The sequence below is a fragment of the Oncorhynchus clarkii genome, chromosome 9, assembly GCF_045791955.1.
Source record: "Oncorhynchus clarkii lewisi isolate Uvic-CL-2024 chromosome 9, UVic_Ocla_1.0, whole genome shotgun sequence".
NCBI lineage: Eukaryota > Metazoa > Chordata > Actinopteri > Salmoniformes > Salmonidae > Oncorhynchus > Oncorhynchus clarkii.
The window spans coordinates 11,034,094-11,054,579 of NC_092155.1; the positions used below are offsets into that span (position 1 = coordinate 11,034,094).

Sequence of the window (20,486 nt, forward strand, 5' to 3'; positions counted from 1 at the left end):
TAAGTTATTTTATTTGAAGGCTTTACTTGTTTTTGTGATAGTTGCCTGCTAAATGCTAACGCTAATGCTAACGCTAATGCTAACGCTAAATGCTACGCTAGCTAGCTACTGTTACACAAATGATTGTTTTCCTATGGTTGAAAAGCATATTTTGAAAATCTGAGATGACAGTGTTGTTAACAAAAGGCTAAGCTTGAGAGCTAGCATATTTATTTCATTTCATTTGCGATTTTCATGAATAGTTAACGTTGCGTTATGGTAATGAGCTTAGGTCTATAAATAGAATCCCGGATCCGGGTTTGGTCGTCGCAACAGGTTAAGATGTGGGGGTTTCCTTCATTTTGGCAGTTACCTACTGTATTAAGATGCGGGGGTTTCCTTCATTTTAGCAGTTACCTAATGTATTAAGATTCTGGGGTTTCCTTCATTTTGGAAGTTACCTACTGTATTAAGATGCGGGGGTTTCCTTCATTTTAGCAGTTACCTAATGTATTAAGATTCTGGGGTTTCCTTCATTTTGGCAGATACCTACTGTATTTAGATGTTGGGGTTTCCTTCATTTTGGCAGTTACCTACTGTATTAAGATGTGGGGGTTTCCTTCATTTTAGCAGTTACCTACTGTATTAAGATGCTGGGGTTTCCTTCATTTTAGCAGTTACCTACTGTATTAAGATGCTGGGGTTTCCTTCATTTTAGCAGTTACCTACTGTATCAAGATGCTGGGGTTTCCTTCATTTTGGCAGATACCTACTGTATTAAGATGTTGGGGTTTCCTTCATTTTGGCAGTTACCTACTGTATTAAGATGTGGGGGTTTCCTTCATTTTGGCAGTTACCTACTGTATTAAGATGCTGGGGTTTCCTTCATTTTGGCAGATACCTACTGTATTAAGATGCTGGGGTTTCCTTCATTTTGGCAGTTACCTACTGTATTAAGATGCTGGGGTTTCCTTCATTTTGGCAGATACCTACTGTATTAAGATGCTGGGGTTTCCTTCATTTTGGCAGATACCTACTGTATTAAGATGCTGGGGTTTCCTTCATTTTGGCAGTTACCTACTGTATTAAGATGCTGGGGTTTCCTTCATTTTGGCAGTTACCTACTGTATTAAGATGCAGGGGTTTCCTTCATTTTGGCAGTTACCTAATGTATTAAGATGCTGGGGTTTCCTTCCTTTTGGCGGTAATCATGCGGTGATTGGTCAAATTTGCCCTGGCATAATATGGAAGGGACTGGTCAGAGGGAGAGGGATGAACTGGAGGGAAAATGTATATTTAGAGGAATAAATTAGTGAGGAAGGCAGACAGAGAGAGAGACAAAGACGGAGAGAGAGACAAAGACAGAGAGAGAGACAAAGAGGGAGAGAGAGACAAAGACGGAGAGAGAGACAAAGACAGAGAGAGAGACAAAGAGGGAGAGAGAGACAAAGACGGAGAGAGAGACAAAGACAGAGAGAGAGACAAAGATGGAGAGAGAGACAAAGACAGAGAGAGAGACAAAGACAGAGAGAGAGACAAAGAGGGAGAGAGAGAAAAAGACAGAGAGAGAGACAAAGATGGAGAGAGAGACAAAGATGGAGAGAGAGACAAAGAGGGAGAGAGAGACAAAGAGGGAGAGAGAGACAAAGACAGAGAGAGAGACAAAGAGGGAGAGAGAGACAAAGATGGAGAGAGAGACAAAGATGGAGAGAGAGACAAAGAGGGAGAGAGAGACAAAGACGGAGAGAGAGACAAAGACAGAGAGAGAGACAAAGATGGAGAGAGAGACAAAGACAGAGAGAGAGACAAAGATGGAGAGAGAGACAAAGACAGAGAGAGAGACAAAGACAGAGAGAGAGACAAAGAGGGAGAGAGAGAAAAAGACAGAGAGAGAGACAAAGATGGAGAGAGAGACAAAGATGGAGAGAGAGACAAAGAGGGAGAGAGAGACAAAGAGGGAGAGAGAGACAAAGACAGAGAGAGAGACAAAGAGGGAGAGAGAGACAAAGATGGAGAGAGAGACAAAGATGGAGAGAGAGACAAAGAGGGAGAGAGAGACAAAGAGAGAGACAAAGACAGAGAGAGAGACAAAGACGGAGAGAGAGACAAAGACGGAGAGAGAGACAAAGACAGAGAGAGAGACAAAGACGGAGAGAGAGACAAAGACAGAGAGAGAGACAAAGACAGAGAGAGAGACAAAGACAGAGAGAGAGACAAAGATGGAGAGAGAGACAAAGACAGAGAGAGAGACAAAGAGGGAGAGAGAGACAAAGAGGGAGAGAGAGACAAAGACAGAGAGAGAGACAAAGAGGGAGAGAGAGACAAAGACAGAGAGAGAGACAAAGACGGAGAGAGAGACAAAGAGGGAGAGAGAGACAAAGATGGAGAGAGAGACAAAGACGGAGAGAGAGACAAAGATGGAGAGAGAGACAAAGACGGTGAGAGAGACAAAGAGAGAGAGAGAGACAATAGACGGAGAGAGAGAGAGAGGGAGAGAGAGACAAAGACAGAGAGAGAGAGAGACGGAGAGAGAGACAAAGACAGAGAGAGAGACAAAGAGGGAGAGAGAGACAAAGACGGAGAGAGAGACAAAGACGGAGAGAGAGACAAAGACGGAGAGAGAGACAAAGAGGGAGAGAGAGACAAAGACGGAGAGAGAGACAAAGACGGAGAGAGAGAGAGAGAGAGGGAGAGAGAGACAAAGACGGAGAGAGAGAGAGAGGGAGAGAGAGACAAAGACAGAGAGAGAGACAAAGAGGGAGAGAGAGACAAAGACAGAGAGAGAGACAAAGAGGGAGAGAGAGACAAAGACGGAGAGAGAGACAAAGATGGAGAGAGAGACAAAGACGGAGAGAGAGACACAGAGGGAGAGAGAGACAGAGAGGGAGAGAGAGACAAAGAGGGAGAGAGAGACAAAGACGGAGAGAGAGACAAAGAGGGAGAGAGAGACAAAGAGAGAGAGAGAGACAAAGACGGAGAGAGAGACAAAGACGGAGAGAGAGACAAAGACGGAGAGAGAGAGAGAGGGAGAGAGAGACAAAGACAGAGAGAGAGACAAAGAGGGAGATAGAGACAAAGAGGGAGAGAGAGACAAAGACGGAGAGAGAGACAAAGAGACAAAGACGGAGAGAGAGACAAAGAGGGAGAGAGAGACAAAGACAGAGAGAGACAAAGATGGAGAGAGAGACAAAGACGGAGAGAGAGACAAAGATGGAGAGAGAGACAAAGACGGTGAGAGAGACAAAGAGAGAGAGAGAGACAAAGACGGAGAGAGAGAGAGAGGGAGAGAGAGACAAAGACAGAGAGAGAGAGAGACGGAGAGAGAGACAAAGACAGAGAGAGAGACAAAGAGGGAGAGAGAGACAAAGACGGAGAGAGAGACAAAGACAGAGAGAGAGACAAAGAGGGAGAGAGAGACAAAGACGGAGAGAGAGACAAAGACAGAGAGAGAGACAAAGACAGAGAGAGAGACAAAGAGGGAGAGAGAGAAAAAGAGGGAGAGAGAGACAAAGAGGGAGAGAGAGACAAAGACAGAGAGAGAGACAAAGAGGGAGAGAGAGACAAAGATGGAGAGAGAGACAAAGATGGAGAGAGAGACAAAGAGGGAGAGAGAGACAAAGAGAGAGACAAAGACAGAGAGAGAGACAAAGACGGAGAGAGAGACAAAGACGGAGAGAGAGACAAAGACAGAGAGAGAGACAAAGACGGAGAGAGAGACAAAGACAGAGAGAGAGACAAAGACAGAGAGAGAGACAAAGACAGAGAGAGAGACAAAGATGGAGAGAGAGACAAAGACAGATAGAGAGACAAAGATGGAGAGAGAGACAAAGAGGGAGAGAGAGACAAAGAGGGAGAGAGAGACAAAGACAGAGAGAGAGACAAAGAGGGAGAGAGAGACAAAGACAGATAGAGAGACAAAGACGGAGAGAGAGACAAAGAGGGAGAGAGAGACAAAGATGGAGAGAGAGACAAAGACGGAGAGAGAGACAAAGATGGAGAGAGAGACAAAGACGGTGAGAGAGACAAAGAGAGAGAGAGAGACAATAGACGGAGAGAGAGAGAGAGGGAGAGAGAGACAAAGACAGAGAGAGAGAGAGACGGAGAGAGAGACAAAGACAGAGAGAGAGACAAAGAGGGAGAGAGAGACAAAGACGGAGAGAGAGACAAAGACGGAGAGAGAGACAAAGACGGAGAGAGAGACAAAGAGGGAGAGAGAGACAAAGACGGAGAGAGAGACAAAGACGGAGAGAGAGAGAGAGAGAGGGAGAGAGAGACAAAGACGGAGAGAGAGAGAGAGGGAGAGAGAGACAAAGACAGAGAGAGAGACAAAGAGGGAGAGAGAGACAAAGACGGAGAGAGAGACAAAGATGGAGAGAGAGACAAAGACGGAGAGAGAGACAAAGAGGGAGAGAGAGACAAAGAGGGAGAGAGAGACAAAGATGGAGAGAGAGACAAAGACGGAGAGAGAGACAAAGAGGGAGAGAGAGACAAAGAGAGAGAGAGAGACAAAGACGGAGAGAGAGACAAAGACGGAGAGAGAGACAAAGACGGAGAGAGAGAGAGAGGGAGAGAGAGACAAAGACAGAGAGAGAGACAAAGAGGGAGATAGAGACAAAGAGGGAGAGAGAGACAAAGACGGAGAGAGAGACAAAGAGACAAAGACGGAGAGAGAGACAAAGAGGGAGAGAGAGACAAAGACAGAGAGAGACAAAGATGGAGAGAGAGACAAAGACGGAGAGAGAGACAAAGATGGAGAGAGAGACAAAGACGGTGAGAGAGACAAAGAGAGAGAGAGAGACAAAGACGGAGAGAGAGAGAGAGGGAGAGAGAGACAAAGACAGAGAGAGAGAGAGACGGAGAGAGAGACAAAGAGGGAGAGAGAGACAAAGACGGAGAGAGAGACAAAGACGGAGAGAGAGAGAGAGGGAGAGAGAGACAAGGACAGAGAGAGAGACAAAGAGGGAGATAGAGACAAAGAGGGAGAGAGAGACAAAGAGGGAGAGAGAGACAAAGACGGAGAGAGAGACAAAGACGGAGAGAGAGAGAGAGAGAGGGAGAGAGAGACAAAGACGAAGAGAGAGAGAGAGGGAGAGAGAGACAAAGACAGAGAGAGAGACAAAGAGGGAGAGAGAGACAAAGAGAGAGAGAGAGAGAGAGAGACAAAGACGGAGAGAGAGACAAAGAGGGAGAGAGAGACAAAGAGGGAGAGAGAGACAAAGAGGGAGTGGATGAGAGAGAGGTAGGGGATTAAGTATATCGGTAACATGTTTCATCATGCATGAACCTTTTAAATGCAATTAAATAAATATTGTATGTTGTTTTTATTTAAATGTGCTTAAACAGGGATATCCCATTATACAGGTGTTTATTTGAGAACTCGGGCATGTACAGTATATTCATTTATATTTGTGTGTGTGTTCTCATTCCATAATCTGTCCCTTGTCATCTCTAGCACAGTGTGTCCATGTCTCTCTCTCTCTCTCGCTCTCTCAATTCAATTCAATTTAAGGGGCTTTATTTCTCCCCCTCTGTGTGGTTTATCTCAAACAACAGCTGTGCATTATAATCCAGAGAATAGAAGATCATCACCTCTTATCCCCATAATCCCACTCAGAACTCACACACACACACACACACACACACACACACACACACACACACACACACACACACACACACACACTCACACACACACACACACACACACACACACACACACACACACACACACACAGAGGCCTTTAGCATTTTGGTTGAACTAAGCAAGATTTGGTTGGTATGTGAGTGAGAGGTGAGAGGTCAGGGCCCCTGGAGGTCAGGGCCCCTGGAGGTCAGGGCCCCTGTGGGTTAGGGCCCCTGGGCACGTGCCTTTGCGTGCGCCCGATCAGTAATTCGGCCATTAATGTTACAAGTTTTATATGCTAGACTATTTTACCTTGCAATCTATAAAATCTTACAAGGTTTATATGCTAGACTATTTTACCTAACAATCTATAAAATGTTACAAGGTTTATATGCTAGACTATTTTACCTAGCAATCTATAAAATCTTACAAGGTTTATATGCTAGACTATTTTACCTAACAATCTATAAAATGTTACAAGGTTTATATGCTAGACTATTTTACCTTGCAATCTATAAAATGTTACAAGGTTTATATGCTAGACTATTTTACCTAGCAATCTATAAAATGTTACAAGGTTTATATGCTAGACTATAAAATGTTGGCTGACATGGCTAATTGATTGACTGTCAGTGGCTGAAGTAAAATAAGTGAAACTGCTGATGTGCTTCCAAATTTCTAAATTGCACATTGTGTATTCCAATATCCTATCTCACAACAGTAAATTGAGACTATTGAGGGCACCATAGTGGTCAGGTATAGGCACAGGCACCACTGCACAGTCTCACACACACTTGTCACACCATTAGGTTCTCCTTGATTCCCATTCAGCTGTGAAGACAGAATTGGAATGCTTGAGCTCTGAAACCAGGAATGAAAGAAAGAAAGAGTGATGATGGGAGGAGAGGAAGAGAGGAGGAGCGTAGGAGGAGAGGAAGAGAGGGGGAGCGTAGGAGGAGAGGAAGAGAGGGGGAGCGTAGGAGGAGAGGAAGAGAGGGGGAGCGTAGGAGGAGAAAATGGGAAAGTCCCTTGAGGCCATCTGGAACTAAAATAAGTTATCTTTGTGTCTCAGCTATCCTTCCTGCTCTCTCTCTTTCACCTCTTCTGCCTAGCGCTCGGTGTCCTATCCAGATATACCTGTATATATCTAACCTGCCCTTCAACCTCTCTCTCCCTCATCTTCCTTTCTCTCTCCCCCTCAACTTCTTTCTCTCCCTCTTCTCTCCCCCTCTCTCTCCCCTCCTCTCCCCCTCCCTCTCCCTCTCTCCCTCTCTCTCTCCACTCCTCTCCCCCTCTCTCTCTCCACTCCTCTCCCCCTCCCTCTCTCCCCCTCTCTCCCCTCCTCTCCCCCTCACTCTCCCCCTCCCTCTCTCCCTCTCCCTCTCTCTCTCCCCTCCTCTCCCCCTCTCACTCTCCCCTCCTCTCCCTCTCTCCCTCTCTCTCTCCCCTCCTCTCCCCCTCCCTCTCCCCCTCCCTCTCTCCCTCTCCCTCTCTCTCTCCCCTCCTCTCCCCCTCCCTCTCCCCTCCTCTCCCTCTCTCCCTCTCTCCCTCTCTCCTCCTCTCCCCTCCTCTCCCCCTCTCTCTCTCCCCTCTCTCCCTCTCCCTCTCTCTCTCCCCTCCTCTCCCCCTCTCTCTCTCCCCTCCTCTCCCCCTCCCTCCCTCTCTCTCTCTCTCCCCTCCTCTCCCTCTCTCTCTCTCCCCTCCTCTCCCTCTCTCTCTCTCCCCTCCTCTCCCTCTCTCTCTCTCCCCTCCTCGCCCCCTCTCTCTCTCCCCCTCTCTCTCTCCCCTCCTCTCCCCCTCTCTCTCCCCTCTCCTCTCCCTCTCCCTCTCCCTCTCTCTCTCTCCCCTCCTCTCCCCCTCTCTCTCCCCCCTCCTCTCCCTCTCTCTCTCCATCCAGACTATGCGTGGCCCCTGCCCAGTGCTCTGTGTCCTATCTGGATCTACCTGGACGTCCTCTTCTCCACATCGTCTATTATGCATCTGTGTGCCATATCTCTGGATCGATATGTGGCTATAAGGAATCCCATTGAACACAGCCGCTTCAACTCTAGAACCAAGGCCATGATGAAGATAGCAGCTGTATGGACCATATCAATAGGTATGTACAGTACATTGGGAAAAAAGTCTTCTTGACTTTTTCCAAATGTTGCTACCTAACAGCCTTATTATTACAGCCTTATTATAAAATATATAAAATAATTGAATTTATCCTCATCAATCTACAAACAATACTCGAAAACAGTTTTTAAAAACATTTTTGCGAATGTATATAAAATAAAAACAGAAATACTTTATTTACATAAGTATTCAGACCGTTTGCTATGAGACTCGAAATGATAAATTCAATTGATTGGACATGATTCTGAAAAGCACACACCTGTCTATATAAGGTCCCACAGTTGACAGTGCAAGTCAGAGCCATGAGGTTGAAGGACTTGTCTGTAGAGCTCTGAGACAGGATTGTGTCGAGGCACAGATCTGGGGAAGGGTATCAAAACATAATTCTGCAGCATTGAAGGTCCCCAAGAACACAGTGGCCTCCATCATTCTTAAGTGAAAGAAGTTTGGAACCACCAAGACTCTCCCTAGTTTTGGCCGCCCGGCCAAACTGAGCAATCAGGGAGAAGGGCCTTGGTCAGGGAGGTGACCAAGATCCCGATGGTCACTCTGACAGAGCTCTAGAGTTCCTCTGTGGAGATGGAAGAAGCTTCCAGAAGGACAACTATCTCTGCAGCACTTCACCAATCAGTCCTTTATGGTAGAGTGGCCAGACGGAAGCCACTCCTCAGTGGCCCAAGTCTAACAGAATCCATGTACACAAGCTGGCAGAGGTTGTATCAGTTTCCTGCTATTCTGAGTTTCCACCCTGGACCAATACCCTCTCTCTTTACAGAGAGCTAGTGTGCTCTTATGGTACTGTGCCATGCCAGGGGATGGTCTGTGTGGACCAATACCCTCTCTCTTTACAGAGAGCTAGTGTGCTCTTATGGTACTGTGCCATGCCAGGGGATGGTCTGTGTGGACCAATACCCTCTCTCTTTACAGAGAGCTAGTGTGCTCTTATCGTACTGTGCCATGCCAGGGGATGGTCTGTGTGGAACAATAAGTTGTTTATGTTCCCCTCTTTGTAGCAGTCAGCAAATAGTGTACCATTATTGTCCTTGAGGATCTTATTTGTTGTACTTATTTTTAAGGGTTACTGTAATGTGATGACCTCTGCACAGAGGAAAGCCAGGGGGCAGGGGTTGGGGGAGACTGTGATGTGATGACCTCTGCACAGAGGAAAGCCATGGGGCAGGGGGTGGGGGAGACTGTGATGTGACGACCTCTGCACAGAGGAAAGCCATGAGGCAGGGGGTGGGGGAGACTGTGATGACCTCTACACAGAGGAAAGCCATGGGGCAGGGGGTGGGGGAGACTGTGATGACCTCTACACAGAGGAAAGCCATGGGGCAGGGGGTGGGGGAGACTGTGATGTGACGACCTCTGCACAGAGGAAAGCCATGAGGCAGGGGGTGGGGGAGACTGTGATGACCTCTACACAGAGGAAAGCCATGGGGCAGGGGGTGGGGGAGACTGTGATGTGACGACCTCTGCACAGAGGAAAGCCATGGGGCAGGGGGTGGGGGAGACTGTGATGTGACGACCTCTGCACAAAGGAAAGCCATGAGGCAGGGGGTGGGGAAGACTGTGATGTGACGACCTCTGCACAGAGGAAAGCCATGAGGCAGGGGGTGGGGGAGACTGTGATTCTCCTCTGCCATTGTTGGGCTCAAGGGTTTTTACACATCTCACTTCAGTGCTAATTGAAGTTGATGCCAGGTCTGTTCTGTCCTAGCAGCTTGGTAACTTAGTAGCCTTATTTACTTAGGTTTATAACACAATTACCTAGAGATTGCTATATTTTACTTTTTGATAAGTAGCTTCAGACTGAACATTACTCAGTTTTGGGTTGGATGGTACAGTATTTCCAGGTTCTCTCTCTCTTCCTCCCTCCCTCTTCAGACTGAACATTACTCAGTTTTGGGTAGGATGGTACAGTATTTCCAGGTTCTCTCTCTCTCTCTCTCTCTCTCTCTCTGTTTCTCTCTCTCTTCCTCCCTCCCTCTTCAGACTGAACATTACTCAGTTGTGGGTTGGATGGTACAGTATTTCCAGGTTCTCTCTCTCTCTCTCTCTCTGTTTCTCTCTCTCTTCCTCCCTCCCTCTTCAGACTGAACATTACTCAGTTGTGGGTTGGATGGTACAGTATTTCCAGGTTCTCTCTCTCTCTCTCTGTTTCTCTCTCTCTTCCTCCCTCCCTCTTCAGACTGAACATTACTCAGTTTTGGGTTGGATGGTACAGTATTTCCAGGTTCTCTCTCTCTCTCTCTTCCTCCCTCCCTCTTCAGACTGAACATTACTCAGTTGTGGGTTGGATGGTACAGTATTTCCAGGTTCTCTCTCTCTCTCTCTTCCTCCCTCCCTCTTCAGACTGAACATTACTCAGTTGTGGGTTGGATAGTATTTCCAGGTTCTCTCTCTCTTCCTCCCTCCCTCTTCAGACTGAACATTACTCAGTTTTGGGTTGGATGGTACAGTATTTCCAGGTTCTCTCTCTCTCTCTCAATATTTTAGGTTTGTAATTCTGATTTGGAGTGAAGGTTTTGATGTAGAGAGTAGTATCCTTTATAAGTCCTTGCAAAACAATCCAAGTTTATCTACGATTATCCAGGAGCTCATGACCTCTCGCTCTCTCTATCTATCTATATCTCTTTCTCTCTCTATATCTCTTTCTCTCTCTATCTCTATCTATCTGTCTATATCTCTTTCTCTCTCTATCTCTATCTATCTGTCTATATCTCTTTCTCTCTCTATCTCTATCTGTCTATATATTTTTCTCTCTCTATATCTCTTTCTCTCTCTATCTCTATCTATCTGTCTATATCTCTTTCTCTCTCTATCTCTATCTGTCTATATATTTTTCTCTCTCTATATCTCTTTCTCTCTATCTATCTGTCTGTCTGTCTGTCTGTCTGTCTGTCTGTCTGTCTGTCTGTCTGTCTGTCTGTCTGTCTGTCTGTCTGTCTGTCTGTCTGTCTGTCTGTCTGTCTGTCTGTCTGTCTATCTATCTATCTATCTAGTAAACACTACACTCACAATAGTTTCAAAATAATGTACATTTCAAATGTTATATTATTGTCTATGTACAGTGTTGTAACAATGAGCACATAGTTGAAGTATGAAAGGGGAGATAAATAGACTGATACATATATGTTGTATTTACAATGTTGTTTGTGCTCCTCTGGTTGCCCTTTTCTCATGGCAACGGGACACACATCTGGCTGCTGGGATGGCACTGTGTGGTATTTCTCCTAATAGTTGGAGTTTATCAAAATTAGGTTTGTTTTCAAATTATTTGTGGATCTGTGTAATCTGAGGGAAATATGGTCGTACATTTGGCAGGAGGTTAGGAAGTGCAGCTCAGTTTCCACCTCATTTTGTGGGCAGTGAGAGCCATGTCTGCCTACGGCGGCCTTTCTCAATAGCAAGGCCATGCTCAGTGAGTCTGTACATAGTCAAAGCTTTCCTTAATTTTGGGTCAGTCACAGTGGTCAGGTATTCTGTCACTGTGTTCTCTCTGTTTAGGGCCAAATAGCATTCTAGTTTACTCAGTTTTCTTGTTAATTCTTTCCTATGTGTCAAGTAATCACCTTATTTTTGTTTTCTCATAATTTGGTTGGGTCTGATTGTGCTGCTGTCCTGGGGCTCTGTGGGGTCTGTTTGTGTTTGTCAACAGAGTACCAGCTTGCTTAGGGGACTCTTTTCCAGTTGGATCTCATTCTCTTTCACTCAATTCAATTCAAGAGGGGCTTGATATGTTAACATTTAAATAAACAATTAACAAAAGTGACGAACCAAATCCATGAGGACTAATAACAATACTCAGTGACATTACAGTACTAATTATATCATGATAGAGACATAGGTTCTAATGTTATTGTTCTGATTGGTCGTTCCACTGGCTGTACCTGCTGGTGTGGCAGGAAGCTATGTACTTTGCTGCAAATGTTCCATAAAAGGGGTTTTCTCCCAATAGATATGGGATTTTCTCTTTTCTCTCTCTCACTCATACAGATAAGTAATGTGAATAGGACAGCCGAGTAAGAAGGTGACAGGTCAGGTTGTGTGTCCAGTGTGTGTGTGTCCAGTGTGTGCGTGTCCAGTGTGTGCGTGTCCAGTGTGTGCGTGTCCAGTGTGTGCGTGTGTGTGTGTGTGTGTGTGTGTGTGTGTGTGTGTGTGTGTGTGTGTGTGTGTGTGTGTGTCCAGTGTGTGTGTGTCCAGTGTGTGTGTGTCCAGTGTGTGTGGGTGGGTGTGTCCAGTGTGTGTGTGTGTGTGTGTGTGTCCAGTGTTTGTGTGTGTGTGAGTCCAGTGTTTGTGTGTGTGTGAGTCCAGTGTTTGTGTGTGTGTGTGTGTGTGTGTGTGTGTGTGTGTGTGTGTGTGTGTGTGTGTGTGTGTGTGTGTGTGTGTGTGTGTGTGTGTGTGTGTGTGTGTGTGTGTGTGTGCGCGGGTGTGTGCGTGTGTGTGTGTGTGCGTGTGTGTGTGTGTGTGTGTGTGTGTTGTGTGTGTGGGTGTGTGTGTGTGTGTGTCCAGTGTGTGTGTGTGGGCAGATAACAAGGTAGCAGGTCAGGTTGTGGTTTCAGAACAATCAGAGGATCCGATCACATCAGATGAAAGATTAATTAGAGATTATTTAGATAAGAGATTAGAGTAAATTACGTAATCTATTCCCTATCTCTGTCTGTCTGTTGACCGGTCTCTCGCTCTCTTTCTCTCTCACTGCGTACCAGAGGAGGCTGGTGGGAGGAGATATAGGAGGACGGGCTCATTGTAATGCCTGGAATGGAATCAATTGAATGGAAACGTGTTTGACTCCATTGCATCCATTAGAATAGCTCCTCCCACCAGCCTCCTCTGCTACATACCCCTCTCTCTCTCTCTCTCTCTCTCTCTCTCTCTTTTCTTTCGGCTTTCCCCTCCCCCTCTCTCCCTCTTTTCTCTACTCCCCTCTCTATATTCTTCTCTTGTCCTTTTCTCTAGATTTATTGATGGCTATTTGGGCTGCACAACAAGGACAAACACTTCATCACTCTCCTCCCTCCCATCATTCTCTTTTTCTCTCCTTCTCTTTCTGTCTCTGGCTCTCTCTGCATTGTGTCCACGCATTTCCCAGTCATTAGCCTCCACCATGTACATCTGTCTCTCTCCCCTCTCCCTCCTTCCCTCCTTTTGTTCTCTCCTTCTCTCATCCCTCTCTTTTGTTCTGTGGTATCGTTAGCCTCCACAACAAGGACAAAATGTTAATCTCTCTCTTCCCCCAGCTTCTTACCATCCTCTCTTCCCCCAGCTTCTTACCATCCTCTCTTCCCCCAGCTTCTTACCATCCTCTCTTCCCCCAGCTTCTTACCATCCTCTCTTCCCCCAGCTTCTTACCATCCTCTCTTCCCCCAGCTTCTTACCATCCTCTCTTCCCCCAGCTTCTTACCATCCTCTCTTCCCCCAGTTTCTTACCATCCTCTCTTCCCCCAGCTTCTTACCATCCTCTCTTCCCCCAGCTTCTTACCATCCTCTCTCATAGCAGCCCTTTTTTCTCACTCCAAAAGTCCTCCATAACAACAATGACTCATCCATCTCTCTCTCTCATTCTCTCTGTCTCTCTCTCTCCTTCTCTCTGTCTCTCTCTCCTCTCTCTCTCTCTCCTTCTCTCTCTCTCTCTCTCTCTCTCTCTCCTATCTGTCGCTCTCTCTCTCTCTCTCTCTCTCTCTCTCTCTCTCTCTCTCTCAATTCAATTCAATTCAATTCAATTCAAGGGCTTTATTGGCATGGGAAACATGTGTTAACATTGCCAAAGCAAGTGAGGTAGATAATATATAAAGTGAATATATAAAGTGAAATAAACAATAAAAATTAACAGTAAACATCACACATACAGAAGTTTCAAAACAATAAAGGCATTACAAGTGTCATATTATATATATATATACAGTGTTTTAACAATGTACAATTGTTAAAGGACACAAGATAAAATAAATAAGCATAAATATGAGTTGTATTTACAATGGTGTTTGTTCTTCACTGGTTGCCCTTTTCTTGTGGCAACAGGTCACAAATCTTGCTGCTGTGATGGCACACTGTGGTATTTCATCCAGTAGATATGGGAGTTTACCAAAATCTCTCTCAATTCAATTCAATTCAAGGGCTTTATTGGCATGGGAAACATGTGTTAACATTGCCAAAGCAAGTGAGGTAGATAATATATAAAGTGAAAAATATAAAGTGAAAAACAATAAAAATTCTCTCTCTCTCTCCTTCTCTCGTCCCTCTCATCTCTCTTTGTCTCTCTCTTCTTCTCTCTGTCTCTCTCCTTCTCTCTCTCTCTCCTTCTCTCGTCCCTCTCATCTCTCTTTGTCTCTCTCTCCTTCTGTCATCCCTCTCTCTTTCTCTCCTACTCTCATCTCTCTATCTCGCTCCTCTCTCTCTCTGTCTCTCTCTTCTCCTACGAGTGTCCATCCCCATGCCAGTCATTGGCCTTCACAACAAGGTATTCATCCCTCCTTCCCTCCCTCTCTAATCCCACCTCCTTCTCTAATGATTACTTATCTTCTCATCCCCCTCTCTTTCTCTCTCTCCTTCTCTTCCTTTCTCTCTCTCTCCCTCTCCCTCTATTCTAGGTGTGTCCATGCCTATCCCGGTGACTGACCTTCACAACAAGGACAAGGTGTTCATGCCTCTCTAATCACTTTCTCTCTATTTTCATCCATCTCTCCTATAGGTGTGTCCATGCCTATCCCGGTGATCGGCCTTCACAACAAAGACAAGGTGTTTGTCAACGGCAGCTGTGTTCTGAACGAGGAGCGCTTCATGCTGGTTGGCTCCTTCGTGGCTTTCTTCATCCCATTGGTCATCATGGTTGTGTCCTACTGCCTCACCATACAGGTCAGAGAGTGTTTTTGATTGGCTAGTTATTTGATGTTCTGTCATTTGATTGGCTAGCCAATGTATTCCTCCAGCCTCTGATTGAATCCCATTGGTCATCATGTTAGTTTTGTAGTGCCTTACTATACAGGTCTGTCAGACAGGAAATATAACACAGACCCACTTTATTGGTGCCAACCGCAGTAGAGTCTGTGTTATGATTAACTAGCGATGTACTGGTCCATGTATTTGTCAGAAACAACTGGTCAAAGGACAGACAGGCTGGTACATCTTTAGTTGTTGCAGGGAATTATTATTATTTGACTAATAATGGTATGTCTGTCAGTGGTCCATCATAACATCACATCGTGTCTTCCCTCCCAGGTCCTCCAGCGCCAGGAGACCGTCTTCCTCTACGAGAGGAAAACTTCCTCCCAGCAGCCACTGCAGCCTCAGGCCACTCCCTCAAACCATCAGTCCCTGCCTCCAAATTTCCTAGGCCTGCCCATAAACATTGAGGCTCCTCCTCCTAGCAGACAAGGAAGTCTGAGCTGCCTGAAAGGGGCGGAGCCTGACCGGCAGACCGGCCTCTTAAGCAGTTCCCCCTCGGAGAGCATCAGTATGATTCCAAGTTCGGGGGTGGCGTCCCAGCTGAGCTCTCCGGCAGGGCGTGATGCACGGGACAGTCACGGAAGGCGGGGGATGATGCAGGCGATCAAGAACGAGAGGCGGGCCTCCAAGGTGAGGATCAACTGTAGACATCTAGCAGTTTCTCCTCTTAATGTCTCTTCTCTTCCGTTTCTTTCCTTTCCATTCTGTCCTATTGCATTCCATCACCTCTCATACACCACTCTGATCTACTCTACTCTGTTCTAGGTTCTGAGGATCTTGTTCTCCAATCTACTCTGTTCTAGTGTGGTCTCTGTTCTCCAATCTCCTCTGTTCTAGTGTGGTCTCTGTTCTCCAATCTACTCTGTTCTAGTGTGGTCTCTGTTCTCCAATCTACTCTGTTCTAGTGTGGTCTCTGTTCTCCAATCTACTCTGTTCTAGTGTGGTCTCTGTTCTCCAATCTACTCTGTTCTAGTGTGGTCTCTGTTCTCCAATCTCCTCTGTTCTAGTGTGGTCTCTGTTCTCCAATCTACTCTGTTCTAGTGTGGTCTCTGTTCTCCAATCTCCTCTGTTCTAGTGTGGTCTCTGTTCTCTAAGCTACTCTGTTCTAGTGTGGTCTCTGTTCTCCAATCTCCTCTGTTCTAGTGTGGTCTCTGTTCTCCAAGCTACTCTGTTCTAGTGTGGTCTCTGTTCTCCAATCTCCTCTGTTCTAGTGTGGTCTCTGTTCTCCAATCTACTCTGTTCTAGTGTGGTCTCTGTTCTCCAATCTCCTCTGTTCTAGTGTGGTCTCTGTTCTCTAAGCTACTCTGTCCTAGTGTGGTCTCTGTTCTCCAATCTACTCTGTTCTAGTGTGGTCTCTGTTCTCCAATCTCCTCTGTTCTAGTGTGGTCTCTGTTCTCCAATCTACTCTGTTCTAGTGTGGTCTCTGTTCTCCAATCTACTCTGTTCTAGTGTGGTCTCTGTTCTCCAATCTACTCTGTTCTAGTGTGGTCTCTGTTCTCCAATCTACTCTGTTCTAGTGTGGTCTCTGTTCTCCAATCTACTCTGTTCTAGTGTGGTCTCTGTTCTCCAATCTACTCTGTTCTAGTGTGGTCTCTGTTCTCCAATCTCCTCTGTTCTAGTGTGGTCTCTGTTCTCCAATCTACTCTGTTCTAGTGTGGTCTCTGTTCTCCAATCTACTCTGTTCTAGTGTGGTCTCTGTTCTCCAATCTACTCTGTTCTAGTGTGGTCTCTGTTCTCCAATCTACTCTGTTCTAGTGTGGTCTCTGTTCTCCAATCTACTCTGTTCTAGTGTGGTCTCTGTTCTAGTGTGGTCTCTGTTCTCCAATCTACTCTGTTCTAGTGTGGTCTCTGTTCTCCAATCTACTCTGTTCTAGTGTGGTCTCTGTTCTCCAATCTACTCTGTTCTAGCGTGGTCCATGTTCTCTGTTCTGTGTTGTAGGTGCTGGGGATCGTGTTCTTCCTGTTTCTGATCATGTGGTGCCCCTTCTTCATCACCAATGTCACTTACGTCCTCTGTCAGGGTTCCTGCAACGAGCCTTTATTGGCTGAGCTCCTCAACGTCTTTGTGTGGGTGGGATACATCTCCTCTGGAGTCAACCCATTGGTCTATACGTTGTTTAACAAGACATACAGAAGGGCCTTTTCCAGCTATATACGTTGTCAGTATAACACAGGGCCGATGGCAGGGGTTAGTAGTAAATCGCTAGCTGTTCCCACCATCCAGTGTCCGTCTCATGCGGCCACGCCCATATTTGGACATCATGGAGGGAATGGGAAGAAGGGAAGTGTGGACCGGAATAGCAACTGTCGGAATGGTGGTGGAGGGGGCGGGGCCGATGGTAACGGGATGATCAGAGGGGTGGAGCCTGACGATCCTACAGATGACGGGATGAGGATGGATATGGAATGCCCCGGGATGATGTCGGAATTGGAACCCAGAATGTCGGAGCTGAAGCTATCTGTCGACAGCTTCTGCCACGCTCACTTGGAGCGCACCAGCAGCGTCTGATTGGTTGATTGGATAATTGGATTACGCCAGCTCTGCGGCTCATTGGCTGATGATGGACAGGCAGACTTTAAGTAATGTGAGGGAGGGAAGGACTGTAGTGGGCATGTGTCAAATAACACCCTATTCACTGTGTAGGGCACTATCTTGAACAAAACGCCCTAATCAGGCAGCTCTCTGTAGGGCTATGGTCAACACTAGTGCACTACGTGGGGAATAGGGTCAAATTTGAGACACAGCCACAGTGGGTGGTGTGGAAGAATGTATCATGGAAGGACTTACCTTGATTCTTAACCCTTGACCTGGGTGTCATGGACTTGTACAATTTAGAACCCCACAGAAGGAGAAGGAGGAGGAAGAGAAGAAGGAGAAGGAGGAGAAGAAGGAGGAGAAGGAGAAGAAGGAGGAGGAGAAGGAGGAGCAGGAGGAGAAGAAAGGAGGAGAAAGGAGGAGAAGGAGAAGAAAGGAGGAGGAGAAGGAGGAGGAGAAGGGGGAGGAGGAGAAGGAGGAGGAGGAGGAGAAGAAAGGAGGAGGAGAAGGAGAAAGAGGAGGAGAAGGAGATGAATGAGGAGCAGGAGGAGGAGAAGGAGAAGGAGATGGAAGAGAAGGAGGAGGAAGAGGAGAAGGAGATGGAAGAGGAGAAGGAGGAGGAGGAGGAGGAGATGAAGACATAATTCAAAGCTGAACAGAGAGAAACTCGAGACTTCATAGTCTATGTCCTGAATGGCACCCTATTCCCTACACAGTGCACTACGTTTGATCCACTACATAGGGAATAGGGTTCCATGTCAGACGCTTCCATAGTCAAATGCAGTCTAACTTATTGTGTAATGGATCTTAGTAAAAATGCAGCACCATGGACACAACATAACAATACAACAGGTCTGAATGGAGCTTTTTCCAATGTGTATAAAACAAGTCTATAATGGTTACTAGGGAGACTGATAATGATGACTGGAGAAAGGAAACTATAGCCCCAATGACCGTCACAGTGCCACCTTGTGGTGAGACAGGTGGTAGCACCAAGAACCCACCTCATTAAAATGAGTAGACTGTGTAGGTAGAAGTCAATGGCCCTGACCACTGATACAGGGTCAAATTGTTGGGAGTTGGGTAACCTGATCCTAGATCTGATGTTAGGATTGACTTATTTTAATGCTTACATGAGGGTGGATGAAGGGGTTGGAAACACTGGTCTCAGTACAATGGATCTCTCTCACACGTCATAATGTATTACCTCATACTGATGGCCACGGCAGGCAGTCCTTGAGAAGACGGATCAAACCCAGTCCAGTTAAGGATGATCAGCACTCATACTCTGAGAGGCTTTCTGGATACAGGTCTCAGAGGGATTGTTTTGGTCCCTCACCGCCAGCCTAACTCCAGGCCTTGACCAGAACATAACCCCAACACTGCCATTTGCACAACCATACAGATGCCGGATCTTAATTTGAGCACTTTTTTGTTGCTGATCATTTTCCTGCTCGGCAGGAAATGCTAACTTATTGTGTACTCAAGGTTTAAAAAAATGCTTCTAAAGTTTGTAATGTCCACTTTAAAATGTCCAGATTCGATTTGCCCTAACAAAAAAATGATTAACTCTTACAAAAAATTGTCCATTAATTATAATCCATATAATAATTCACATTTGCTATTGCTGCAGTATTATTTTCCTACTCTGTCAAACTGGCTCAAATTAAGATCCTACATTTGTAGCTGTGATCAAAACTCAACTAAAAGCATAGGCTATAACCCTATCATAGAACAAACCTCACCATAACCCAATCTACATTATATGAGTAACCCTATGGGCCTATATAACCCACATACACCCTGAAAGTTATCCCTACAACTCATACTCAACGCTGCCACAACCACAACCAAAACACCAGAGCACCTGACTGAATGTACTACCTATGACAACCTCTGACCCCTCTACACAGGTCGCACACAGGTCAAATGTTTTATTTTAACACACTTTGGCTACGTCTCAAATGGCACCCTATTCCCTATATAGTGCACTACTTTTCACCAGGGACCATAGGGCTCTGATAAAAGTAGTGCCCCATGTAGGGAATAGGGTGCCATTTAAGATGCACACTGTCTAGCTCCTAAGTAAGGAAGATGGAACAGTAGGCCTAACCGATCACTAGGAACGTTGGAGCTTTTTCCAGACAAAAGACAGAGGTCAATAGGACTACAGGCCCTTTGCCACATTTGACATGAAGTTGAGCAAAAAAAACGAAACTAAAACTAATGAAGAGGAGTGCAGAGAGAAGAGGACGCCAAGAGAAAACCCCCCTGAAAGAATCGGGTTTTGGTTTGATCCAAAATCAGTTTGCGAAACCAGTTTGCTTAAACAATGTATTTTAAGCTGTATATGTGATCCGTAACCGTGTGTGTAGGATAGAGCTCTGGTCCAGGGCATTAGAGCATCCTCTTCTTAGCGTTGCCAAACTAACGCTGCGCTCGTGAAATCTCTCAAATTCGTAACTAAGGGCATACGACTGGGAAAAATCCAGTTTGAACGGCCCTCTAACTGGTAATTACCAGTGGGGAAACTCATCCATCATCCCTGAGCTACGACTTCTCCCACATGCTGACCTCTGACGTCACCTACTAAGGAAATGACCTAGATAACAGCATTTTCAGCAGCTAAATGCAACAACAAAGCATCATTTAATTTAACAAATGTAAAAAATCTCTGGATATGTTTGTTGGACATTGTAATTTGTTGACGAGCATGATGGCTGTACTTTTAGTCTACGGTTGATACAACTTGTTTGCCATCAGCCGATTGGCATTCTTAACTAGCTCAAAGCATGTGAACGCATTGCTGGTTGTAAACTGGTTGCTCCCAGTTTACAAGTAGTGTTTTCAGAGTTTACCACTTGTTGTGAAACCAGCATAATGCCCCGGGCCAGAGTTAGAGATCTTTTATGTGTCAACCCCCTTACGTTACGATCAAATCAATCGCCATTTTGTTTAGACCATTTACTTGTGAATATCCGTCAATGACACTTCTCATGTTTTTACAACTTTAGTCATCCACACGACAATGTTTTTTATTTCATTTCTGTGTGATGCTGCTATTTATTTATTATTAAAATAGCATTCTAATGTGTGCACAAAGTCTCCCTTCAGCTTGATGGATGGATGGATGGATGGATGGAGGGAGGGAGGGAGGGAGGGAGGGAGGGAGGGAGGGAGGGAGGGAGGGAGGGAGGGAGGGAGGGAGGGAGGGAGGGATAGTTTGTCCAATTTTAATATATGGTAATTTTGTATGTCCAAATATGAATTTTCAATTGCATT

General features: G+C 45.8%; 1 protein-coding gene across 1 annotated transcript in view; it reads left to right on the plus strand.

Annotated features, from left to right (window-relative positions):
- LOC139417085 (5-hydroxytryptamine receptor 2C-like) overlaps positions 1-17,525 on the plus strand; it is a 34,016-nt gene extending 16,491 nt beyond the window's left edge. The window contains exons 3-6 of the mRNA XM_071166333.1: positions 7,500-7,700; positions 14,415-14,578; positions 14,942-15,298; positions 16,608-17,525. Coding sequence (XP_071022434.1) covers positions 7,500-7,700; positions 14,415-14,578; positions 14,942-15,298; positions 16,608-17,177 — 1,292 coding nt within the window. The 3' untranslated portion in view covers positions 17,178-17,525. The remainder of the gene's footprint in view (positions 1-7,499; positions 7,701-14,414; positions 14,579-14,941; positions 15,299-16,607) is intronic.
- Positions 17,526-20,486: the final 2,961 nt, after the last annotated feature.